We start from the raw sequence: 10761 nt of genomic DNA on the forward strand, positions 1-10761 counted from the left end.
AGAATATCTACACTACAAGGTTTGGAGAAATGATCATCAACATTCTCCAATTTTTTTAAAAAAGAACACCAAGGTTTCCTTTTGACCATTATATCTTTTATGTCTATTATCCCAAAAATTTAGGCTTTAAAATTATTAATAAATACAAATATTATATAAATAATGTAATATATGCAGTTGACTAACAATATTAAAATATTTTAATAAATTTAAATATGTAAATTATTATATTTATTTTAATCATATATTTTTATTTATTGTAGATATTTTAAATAAATATTTGCATTAAATACATTCTGCTATTAAAAAAATCTCACATACTAATAATGCTAAAATTATTATTTTACATAATATTCAAAATAATTTAAATTTTAATACATTTTATTTTAGGGAAATTTGTAACCTACCCCCAAATAAATTGACATTTTGTACCGCGTCTCCAACAAATTTAACTTGTTACACCATGCACCCAAAAAAATTGACATTTTGCACCACGCCCCCAATTCCGTTAATTTTTCAGTTATTTCTAACGGCTCCATCTAACTTTTGATTGAATGACAAAAATGCCCCTCTATGTAAAAAAACAAAATTTTTAGCTCATTTAATTTTTTTAAGGTTTTTTTCAATTGCAATAAAAAAAAACAATTCTTCTTACATGTTCATTGTCACCACTATTATTTTTCCTTTAATTTTTTAAAGATTTTTTTTTCAATTTTAATAAAAAAAATTCTTGTTACATGTACATTTGTCACCACTATTATTTTCCTTTAATTTTTTTAAAGATTTTTATTTCAATTTTAATAAAAAAAAATTCTTGTTACATGTACATTTGTCACCACTATTATTTTCCTTTAATTTTTTTAAGATTTTTATTTTAATTGTAATAAAAAAATTTCTTGTTACATGTACATTGTCACCACTATTATTTTTCCTTTAATTTTTTAAAGATTTTTATTTTAATTGCAATAAAGAGAATTCCCATTAAAATTAATTTAAGGAATAAACTTTCAATTTTACCCCTCCACCGTTAAACTTAATTGAGAAAATAACAGAATTGGGGGCGTGGTGCAAAGTGTCAATTTATTTGGGTGCGCAGTACAACAAGTCAAATTTATTGGGGACGCTGTGCAAAATGTCAATTTATTTGGGGGTAGGTTACAAATTTCCCTTTATTTTAATATTGTGATTCTATTTATAATAAAAATTACTTTAATATAATAAAATATATCTAATAGATTGTAAAATAGGAAAATATTTTTTAAATATTGAAATTATTTTGAAATGTATAAATTATTACATTTATTTTAATATTATATTTTTATTTATTATAAAACATTAGAGTTAATTTTCTCTAGAATAATAGAGATAAATAGTATAATGGTTAAAAGAGAGTTTTAGTATTCTTTTTTTAAAACTTAGAAGTGTTGGTGACTATTTTCCTAAATTTTGAGGGTGTAGATATTCTTTTCTTAAAGAAAGCTTTGTGCGAGTGGCCGTGAGGGTTGAGATAGGTGATTATAAGACAAATTGAAAAATCATTTGACTTTAAATTTTAAGAAAAATAAGGTTAAAAAATATATTTAAATCTCCTAACATTAAAAAGAATGTATATATATATATATATAGACACACACACACATACATATATATTGTGTGTGATAATTAAAGATGGGGACATTTTCCCCCACTATTTAAACAATTTCACTCCAATTATTAAAACTTTCATATATTGTACTTCGCATTTTCAATTTCGTTCTAATTAGTTGATTGAGACCTTTATGTAATCTTACCAAACTAAAATTTTTATTGTTGATTTTAATACGGGGTGCCATAATTGACCTACTCCAACAGAATCATGCGTGCCTTTTTATTTTTAATTTAAACCATTCGTTTTTCTGAACTACAACAGAATGATCAGAAGCATTAGCAATCTAGCCCATGTTGTTATAATTGATGAATAAAACACAAAATGGCTTAATGAGCGTATAAAAATTATGTCACCTGATGAAAAATTAGTCACAAAGTTTAACCAAGATAATCACCTCCAAGTTCAACTAGTTTATCAATACTCATTAATAAAATATGTTATAGCAAAATTATGAAAAACAGTGCAAGAGTTCAACAGTTCATGTCTATTTGTGCCAAAACTCAAATGATAGTTGCAAAATTCTTCACGATGATGGCGGCCAGTTGGCTTCCATTTGTAGTTTTGTGTGCTTGGCTTTCTTTTAAAGCTTGGATGCACGGTGATCGGAGAGGAAGAAGAGAGTAAAAAATGTTGATGTAAGGGTAGTTTGGTAATACGTAGGGTTTATTTATAAATAATTTGATTTGCAATGTTTTTGTGGGGTGTATTTATAATTGGACTGGTATTATAAAATAAATGGAGCGGAGACATCGTCACCTCTGATAATTACGTTAAATGAATTAATATAGTTTTGTTTTGACCGCACGCCAAATTCTCTTCTAATGAGATAATCTCATTTAGTTTATGTTATTAGTCAAATTTTATTCTTTTAAAAATTTATTTGTTTTTCTTTCTCTGGAATCAAATGAGGAAATGAACATTCAATTCTAAAACCATATAATGTAATAATGAGACAAATTCATTTATTCCTTTTACTATTAATCTATTATCGTTTAAAGGGATATCATCATTTTACCACCTAATGTTTTCTAACATATAATTTTATCACTAAAGTTCGCAATTTCTTTTTCGCACTTAATGTTTTAATTTCTTTTATTTTGTTAATGAATTACTAATGTTGCATTGGTATTTTAAGAATTTCAGTATATTCAGTGTTGAAGGAATTTCACAAGATATAATATTCACAATTTTATTAGTTAATTATTTTAGATATATATAATAAGCAATCGAAAAAAAAGTATTACTTCTTTGTATATAATTAATTTTATATTTTTTAAACATGGATGGTTAAATTACAGTTACACAATTTAGTGGTAAAAGATTTTTACTATCATTTATGTTTAAAATTTGTTAAAATAAAATGATAAAAACTGATATTAATTGAGAAAAATAATAATCATAAAAATTTGGTGATAAAATAATATGTCCAAAAACATCAGACGGTTAAATAATCCAAGACAATTTTTTATGTGTGTTAGAAGAAAAAAAAAATTAATTTGATGTTAGTGAGAGGATCCATTCCTCCTGAACTCTAAGCCGGAAAGACAAAGTAACTAATTGGGCTTAAGGGCAAAAACCAGTCAACCCAAACCCAACATACAATTTTAGGTGGGCCTAAAACTTATGCCCGCATCGAGCATACGAAGCTGGAAGGAACAAAACAGGATTATTAATTAATTTTATAAATGAAATTTAAAGCGTTAAATTTGAAAATTTCATTTAGATTTAAGGTCAAATATGATATATATTCATCTAGCTGAAACCCTCGCCTGCAATTGTTAAAGAAGGGTTAACCAAATCACTAGGGCGTGTTTGGCAGTGGGCACTAAGTTTGGCGCACACACAGAGCACGGTCAGTACAAAGCTGGTCAATTCGCCAGCCTTGGGCCAAATGAGGCCCGCCCTCATCGTGGGTTTTAGCGGGTCTGGTTAATATTATATTTTTTTAGTTCAGTCTTTAATATTATTTAATTTAATTTAATTAATTAACTACTAATGACTACTAACCATAGTGAGTTGTCTCTGACTACCCTTAGCCATTGTAACTTGTCACTGTTCACCATCGTCAGGCACCAAGTATCTATTTATATTAAATATTACATCATTTGAATCTTCATATGGTCAGAAAATAGACATTTGTTTGTAGTGATTTTATGCCAAATTTTAAATTGAAGTTTAACTATCAATCTATGATCAACGAAAGTTCTATTATAGGAAATGTTGCTGCTAGCGCAGACAAAAATTCTAACTTAAAATTAAAAAATAACAACAGCAAAGTGTACCAACAAAAATGAGTGAGATTTTAACTTTAATTAAACGAATAACAAAAGAAAAGATATAGCTAAAACAACATGAGTGATATTTTACACTTCAATTAATAAAAAATAAACAGAGAGAAAGGATATTTAATTAATCAAGTGAAAATCTTCTCTTACGTTAAAACAACATGATTGAGATTTTAACTTTAATTTAAAAAAATGAAAGAGAAAGAAACCATTTTTAATTAATCAAATTAGTCTAAAAATAGATGATTAACAATAATATACCAATCGTCAAACACTCTTTAGTAAACCGAAAATCTCTTTTATTTTATTTTTAAAGTCAATGGTTCAAAATGTCTCGCGCCGTTATAAAATTAGAACATTTATAATTTAAGCCTATTCAATCTTGAACTATAATATCTCTTTATAATATTAAAAGAAAATAACAACGACAATGTTCACCACCTAAAAAATAAAAATAAACACGTTAAATAGGAAAAAAAGTTAAAATCAATTTGAGTCCAATAACTTGGACTCTCTGAATATATTCTCAAGACCACGAGCAAAGCATCTCTTACGACGCATTGTTTATTCCACGTAACGGAAACCACTCATCACGCAGTAGATGATGAATATTCGATGTGGTGGGGACATTCTAGCAAAAAGGTGGCACTGACAGCAACGACTGGACTTCAACACAGTCAATTTCCACACTACCTCAATACTTGTCAACACAGCACTAACTCAAACACTTGACAAACCCATTCATCAGCTGACACGTAATTAGTAGCACCAAACTTGCATGCACCTAAAATAATAACCGTTTCTGTTGTGTTTAAGGAACACTCGGGACGCATTAGATTCGTTTTTCTCACCGAAACATTTGGCAGAGAAAGCGTCTGCGGTCACGACCACAACCATGTCATCATCGTTCACCGGCTCATTCGGTGACGATGACTTCATGGCCTACGATCCTCGTCTTGCTTCGCAGGGATTCAACTCATCGTTCTCGCAATTCGAGGGGGACTCTGTAAAGGACTCAGCCGGTGACTCGTCTCCGATCTTCAGTAGCCAGTCCTACGGAGCTGGCGACGAAGTGTTCTCGTCCAATCCGCTGCCGGATACTCCATCGCCGCCGTCGATCTACGCCGCCGGTGGTGGATTCTCAAGTTTCTCGCCGGAGCGGAACGGTAAGAGTTTTGGTGGAGGTTTTGGTGCCGAGGATGATTCGATCTTGCCGCCGCCAACGGAGATGCCGGCTGAGGAAGGCTTTGCTCTCAGAGAGTGGCGTAGGTGAGCTCGCTATTTCGTTTACTTATATAATTGTTTTATATGCCTATTGCCTATTGATTGAGTGCTGTGTGAATCAGTCTTGTGGCTAGTTCCGCTGAGCTTCTTTGTATAGATATTTTAAAAAAATATTAATTTAGGTTGGCTTTCATTCAATTTCTTATTTTTATTATTTTTACAATATGCACTAGACGTCCATCTAAAGTAGACTAAGGAATCGAATCGGCAAATAATCAAAGCAAATCTTTATCAATTAATTGACTTGTCGGTTATATTCAGCGGTTAGTGATTTCGTTATACGGATTAAAAGCCACTACATCTCAATACCAAGCTGGTACAGTCTCACTAGTACTTTTCTTAGGACCTATAGCTGGAATGATTAATCAACAAATAAGAGTAGATTTAATTAAAAGATAGAGTTGGTTGCTTCGAGGGAACCAAGACCTTCAAAGAATTGCTACTTGACTCAACTTTTTGCATAACAAACATAACATGGAGTTTAAGCATTGCATTATCAGAAACGAAATTACCTCTTCATGACCTCTTGTACTGCATTTATAGTAGTTGGATTTTATTTTGATTTTTTTTTAAATAGCAATTTTGGTGATTGTGTATGAAGATCTTGGCTGATTTGAAGTGTGATTGTGGGTGGGAGATGTGCAGACAAAATGCGATAAGGCTTGAACAAAAGGAGAAGAAGGAGAGAGAGATGTTAAGGGAGATAATTGAGGAAGCAGAGCAGTACAAAGTTGAGTTCTATAGGAAGCGAGCACTTGCTGTTGAGAATAACAAAGCTTCTAATAGGGAAAAGGAAAAGGTAAGATCCACCTGCACCTGATACTCTGTTGTTCTCTTTCATCTTCTTATATATTATTTGTGAATTTGCATCCTTATGTGCCTGTAGAAACATAGGATTAAGATTGGAAGTGGGATCGGTACAGTAACAACAACTAATAATCAGTTAATTGTGGATGGATATTCATTAATTAGTGTCGTTATACTTGGCTTATTGCAGATTGTTCAGTAGTAAACTGCATGTCTAGAGTATTGTACATTGATTAAATGTGTGCTGTGTTAAATACATTTTGCAAATGTTAGATGTACTTAGAACTGACACTGAATATGATGTCTCAGCTGTTTCTGGCAAGTTGGGAGAAGTTTCATGGTGAAGCTGAGAAGAATTACTGGAAGGCAATTGCAGAACTCATTCCTTACGAGGTGCCAGCTATAGAGAAAAGGGGGAAGAAAAAAGATCAAGAGAAGAAGAAGCCTTCCATCATTGTGATCCAGGGGCCTAAGCCCGGGAAACCAACTGACCTTTCAAGGATGCGCCAAATACTTGTGAAACTCAAGCACAATCCTCCTCCTCATATGAACCCAAAACCACCACCACCACCACAAACAGAACCTACCAAAGATGCAAAAACCAGCCCTGCTGTTGGTTCTGGCACTGCTACCTCAAAGCCTGCAGCCCCTGCAACTCCCAAGGGTGTGGCTGCAGCTTGAGAGACATTCTACCTCCCTGCTGAATCTGCTTATGTGAAGAGTAACTAGCTATGTTTCAGAAATGTTTATTTGGTATGATCTTGAACATTATGATGTCTGAAAGTTTGTTATTGTGATCATGCTAATCTAAGCATGTGGCAGTAATCTTGTAGAAATTTTTTTTTTTTTTTTTTCTGTATCTATTTTGTTGATTGATCATTTTGGTGCGGTTTGTCTTGTGAACTTTTCCTTCATCGTCTTCCTTTAAACCTTCAACCGTCCGTTTAGTTTGTTTCCCCGGAGTATTTCAGTTTAAAGACTCCACTAAAGTAGTGGAACAGTGCAGTCACCATCAGAAGGTGCTGGGATGAGCTTTGTTTTGCCTCAGGTCATGAGTATGGCGCTGTCAGTAAGCAGGGAAAACTACTTAGCTGTTCTGTGATTGATAATGGGATGCGACAAATTAATAGTTATTATTGAACTCAAGACCAATTTAACAGTTCATTTTGCAGTTACTCATGGATGCTCATTTGGTTAGTCCCAAAGGCCAGGTAGATGGTGAGACAAACAAGTAGTTGAAGACCAATAGAAAAGAATGAGATATACATTCAACTGCTAACAACAAATTACGCCTTTGGACCGACAAATCTGCAATCAACTACACACTAATGAGTCTATCCTCTACCCCACCAAACCCCCGCACCCCCCATTTTTGGAGGGGGAACTTTGATCTCAATTTATAAACATCATAATGGAAACGAAAGAATATAGTAATTCTATCACCTAGCTAGTTGAGCCGAGGTGGGTACCTCATGATCTACAGATCTCTTGCCCTTGTGCTTTTGAGAAGACGATGTCTCTGAGCTACTGGCGCCCAAAGAATAGGAGGTGTTGCCTCTGTAGACCCCTGGCTCTGTCAGTGCTTTCTCATTCAGATGGACATCTTTGGAAAGCATCTCCACCACCTGCTTCATTGTTGGTCTGTAATGCGCACCTGCTTGGGTGCAAAAGAGCCCAACCTTGATGAAGCGCATAACCTCCTTTTCTGGAAATTGAGTCAGCTCTGGGTCAACTATTTCCAGAAGTCTTCCCTCTTCTCTCAGTTTCCATGTCTGCAAAAGCATACAAATTTTAGTCATCAAACACTGTAAAACTTGTCCATCTGGGACAAACAATAATTGGTTTTGCCAAGAATTTTGGATTTTTCTCAGTCCAATGTAAAATAGTATGGATCTACAATATCATCAACCATGCCCTTTGTTTTCGTTTTTTTTTTTTTTATTTAAAAGGAGATAATTCCAAATATCCCAAAAAGAATCCAAGAGGAACTAAGGACGCAATGATACATAATAATAAGATAAGAAGCCCGATTAAAATCAAAGCTTCCCTCTCCCATTGGCAAAGCTGCTTTATCTCTCATTATATGACAAGACTAACCGACAGAGACAGGAGTCTACAACTTCCACAAGATATGACACAATTTCCAAAGATGGATTTAATGAGGTGTCAAAACTATTAATGCAGATGAGATAAAAAGGTAATATATGGTATGGATACATCAACTTCTGTTCCGAGTGAGTTATCGTGCCATGACCTTCTATGTCCTGAACTATTTAATGATACACATGTTGTGTGATTCTACAGATTATAGGACTAGTGTTAATATCATGGTCCAGGTTTATCCATCAACAGTGAGTCAATTGGTTGTCAATGCTTAACAAGAAATGTTCACCCTCTGATACTGTAAATAGAGCCCTATGGGGTTCAGTGAAACAAAGAAAGTCTCAGATTTGGCATCTGCACTTTATATCTAATAAAATAAGACCAACATGACTTAGAAGATTCAGCAGCAGATAAAGTCTAGAGAGATACCCATTCAACTAGAATTAACATATCATCTCCAAATGCTGCCTTGCTACTACTTCTGCCACTAATTATTTCAAGTAAAAGCACACCGAAACTGTACACATCAGCCTTCTTTGTAAGCTGTCCGAGTAGGGCATACTCTGGGGCCAGATATCCCCTGCAGACATGGAAGAAAACCCAGAGATGTGAAAAGAAGCAAAAACAGACAAAACAGACCTATTAGCAAACCACAAGAAGCCCGAAAATCCTACTTGAACTAGCTATCTTTACAAACTTCTGAAGAAATAAATGGCCCAGGAAAATTAATGGTAAAACAAAATCCAATTAAGTGTCCTGCTTACATCGTTCCAGCAACTCGAGTACTGACATGGGTGACATTGTCCGGAAAGAGTTTTGCAAGCCCAAAATCTCCTATTTTAGGATGAAAGTTTCCATCAAGAAGTACATTACTAGCCTTAATATCTCTGTGGACAATAGGTGGGTCAGCTTCTTCATGAAGAAATGAAAGACCAGAAGCTGTACCCAGGCAAATATTTGCTCTTGTAGGCCAGTCCAGAGAAACATATTTACTCTTTGAACCTGCAATGATAAGCACCAGACATTAGAGCATATAAACTTCGAAAGCTCATCTAAATCCATAATTTCTTTAACACAAATACACACATGAACATAATACAAACCTCGAACATACAAACACATTTTCCTACCAGAACAAGACTCACAAATGTTCTTCCAAATAGTGCAATTCGGAGAGATGAGATTATATTTACCTAATAATGCATTTGCAAGGCTGTTATTCTCCAGATATTCATACACCAAAATCCTATTATTGTCCTCAACACAACAACCGATAAGTTGGACTAGGTTCGGATGACGAATGTTCCATATCATATCAATCTCTGTCAAGAATTCCTTCGTTCCTTGTTTGGATTCTGCAGACAGACACTTGATGGCTATTTGGGCACCATCTCTTAAAGTACCCTGCAACGACAAATAATTAAGCACATTAGTATTAAAATTTTAGCTAGAACCTAAAAGTAACAGCACAATGGTCATTTTTCTTAATCTCACCCTATAGACAACTCCAAAAGCACCCCCACCAATCATGTTAGATGGATGAAAATCCCTGGTTGCCGATCTCAACGAATTGTAAGAATACAACGTTATATTGTAGGTGGAGATGCCTTAATAAGCAACAAAAAGATTAAAAAAAAAAGAAATTAAACAACATTCAAGAACCTCCGAAGCTGCAACTAATAATTGAGCGTATACAATCCAAGAGCAATTGCAGTGTTTCTACAAAACAACATATAGCAACTTGAACATGCTGAATTATTTTTATTATTACTATCATATGATTCATGAACCAAATTACAAAGCAATTGGGTCGCTCTAAGTTCTCTCACCATGTGCTTCAGCCTGATCACTATCTTTTCTTTTACAACATTTGAAGGCACCAAAGCAACTCCAACTCATTGCAAAAAACCGTCACCGAGTCTTGAGAGTCCACAAACAGAAAAACCCTTAAAACCAACATGTCTAAGATCATCAAAACAGAAATACAAAAAAAAAAAAAACAAAAACAAAAACAATGAACAAATAATTTTAAAAAGTAAAAAATTACTTTTTTATTCACTGAGTCCTGAATATACTTGTTGAAACTTTGCTGGCTGACCAGTAACGTTTCTTGGGTTGTTTAGACAAGGAAATCCAAGTTTGATTGTATAGACTATTTATAAGAAAATTATATGAGAGAAGCATCCGCGTATCTATTAAAAAACAAAAAAACAAAAGACAAAAAAATGGGGTCTGTGATTATTTTAATTATTTAATTTTCATATTAATGAATGAATTGAGTGCCAATGACAGAAAAAAAGGTTGAAAGGCTTTGTGACAAATGATAATGACAATGGTTTCATTTTTTTTTTTTTTTTGCTCGATTTCCCGTGTGAAGGAAAGACACGGCAGGAGTACGTTTTTGGCTTTGCTGACATGAAAGAAAGTCGTCGGGTGGGAGGTAGGTGACATCGGTTATCTTTTCCATTACTTCTTTTATTAATTAGTTCAAATATTCTGTTCACTTGAATATTCATAAAATGGAGGGGTAGTTAAATTTGGTATGGGAAGAATTTAATTAATATAGGGTGTGTTTGGAAATGATGTATTGTAATTTTTAAATTACAGTTGTTATGAAAAAAATTATAAATATGA

The 10761-nt window shown here is 33.4% G+C and overlaps 2 protein-coding genes across 3 annotated transcripts; one reads left to right on the top strand and one right to left on the bottom strand.

Moving 5' to 3' along the window:
* Window positions 1–4767: 4767 nt before the first annotated feature.
* On the top strand, window positions 4768–6903 carry LOC102626898 (clathrin light chain 3-like). The gene is made up of 3 exons (XM_006480954.4): window positions 4768–5202; window positions 5863–6016; window positions 6334–6903. Exons 1-3 carry the CDS (start codon window positions 4829–4831, stop codon window positions 6703–6705), a joined length of 900 nt encoding a protein of 299 aa, XP_006481017.1. The 5' UTR covers window positions 4768–4828; the 3' UTR covers window positions 6706–6903.
* A 235-nt stretch (window positions 6904–7138) lies between these two features.
* LOC102626314 (cold-responsive protein kinase 1) lies at window positions 7139–10548 on the bottom strand. 2 transcript variants are annotated; one of them, XM_006480952.4, is made up of 7 exons: window positions 10175–10548; window positions 9957–10073; window positions 9622–9734; window positions 9321–9531; window positions 8892–9129; window positions 8557–8707; window positions 7139–7796 (listed from the first exon to the last, which is right to left on the bottom strand). In XM_006480952.4, the coding sequence occupies exons 2-7, from the start codon at window positions 10024–10026 to the stop codon at window positions 7464–7466; spliced, it is 1116 nt and encodes a 371-aa protein (XP_006481015.2). In that variant the 5' UTR covers window positions 10027–10073; window positions 10175–10548; the 3' UTR covers window positions 7139–7463. The 2 variants fall into 2 exon arrangements, with proteins under 2 accessions (XP_006481015.2, XP_024955693.2); XM_025099925.2 differs by lacking the exons at window positions 9622–9734; window positions 10175–10548.
* Window positions 10549–10761: the final 213 nt, after the last annotated feature.

The sequence above is a fragment of the Citrus sinensis genome, chromosome 6, assembly GCF_022201045.2.
Source record: "Citrus sinensis cultivar Valencia sweet orange chromosome 6, DVS_A1.0, whole genome shotgun sequence".
Lineage (NCBI taxonomy): Eukaryota > Viridiplantae > Streptophyta > Magnoliopsida > Sapindales > Rutaceae > Citrus > Citrus sinensis.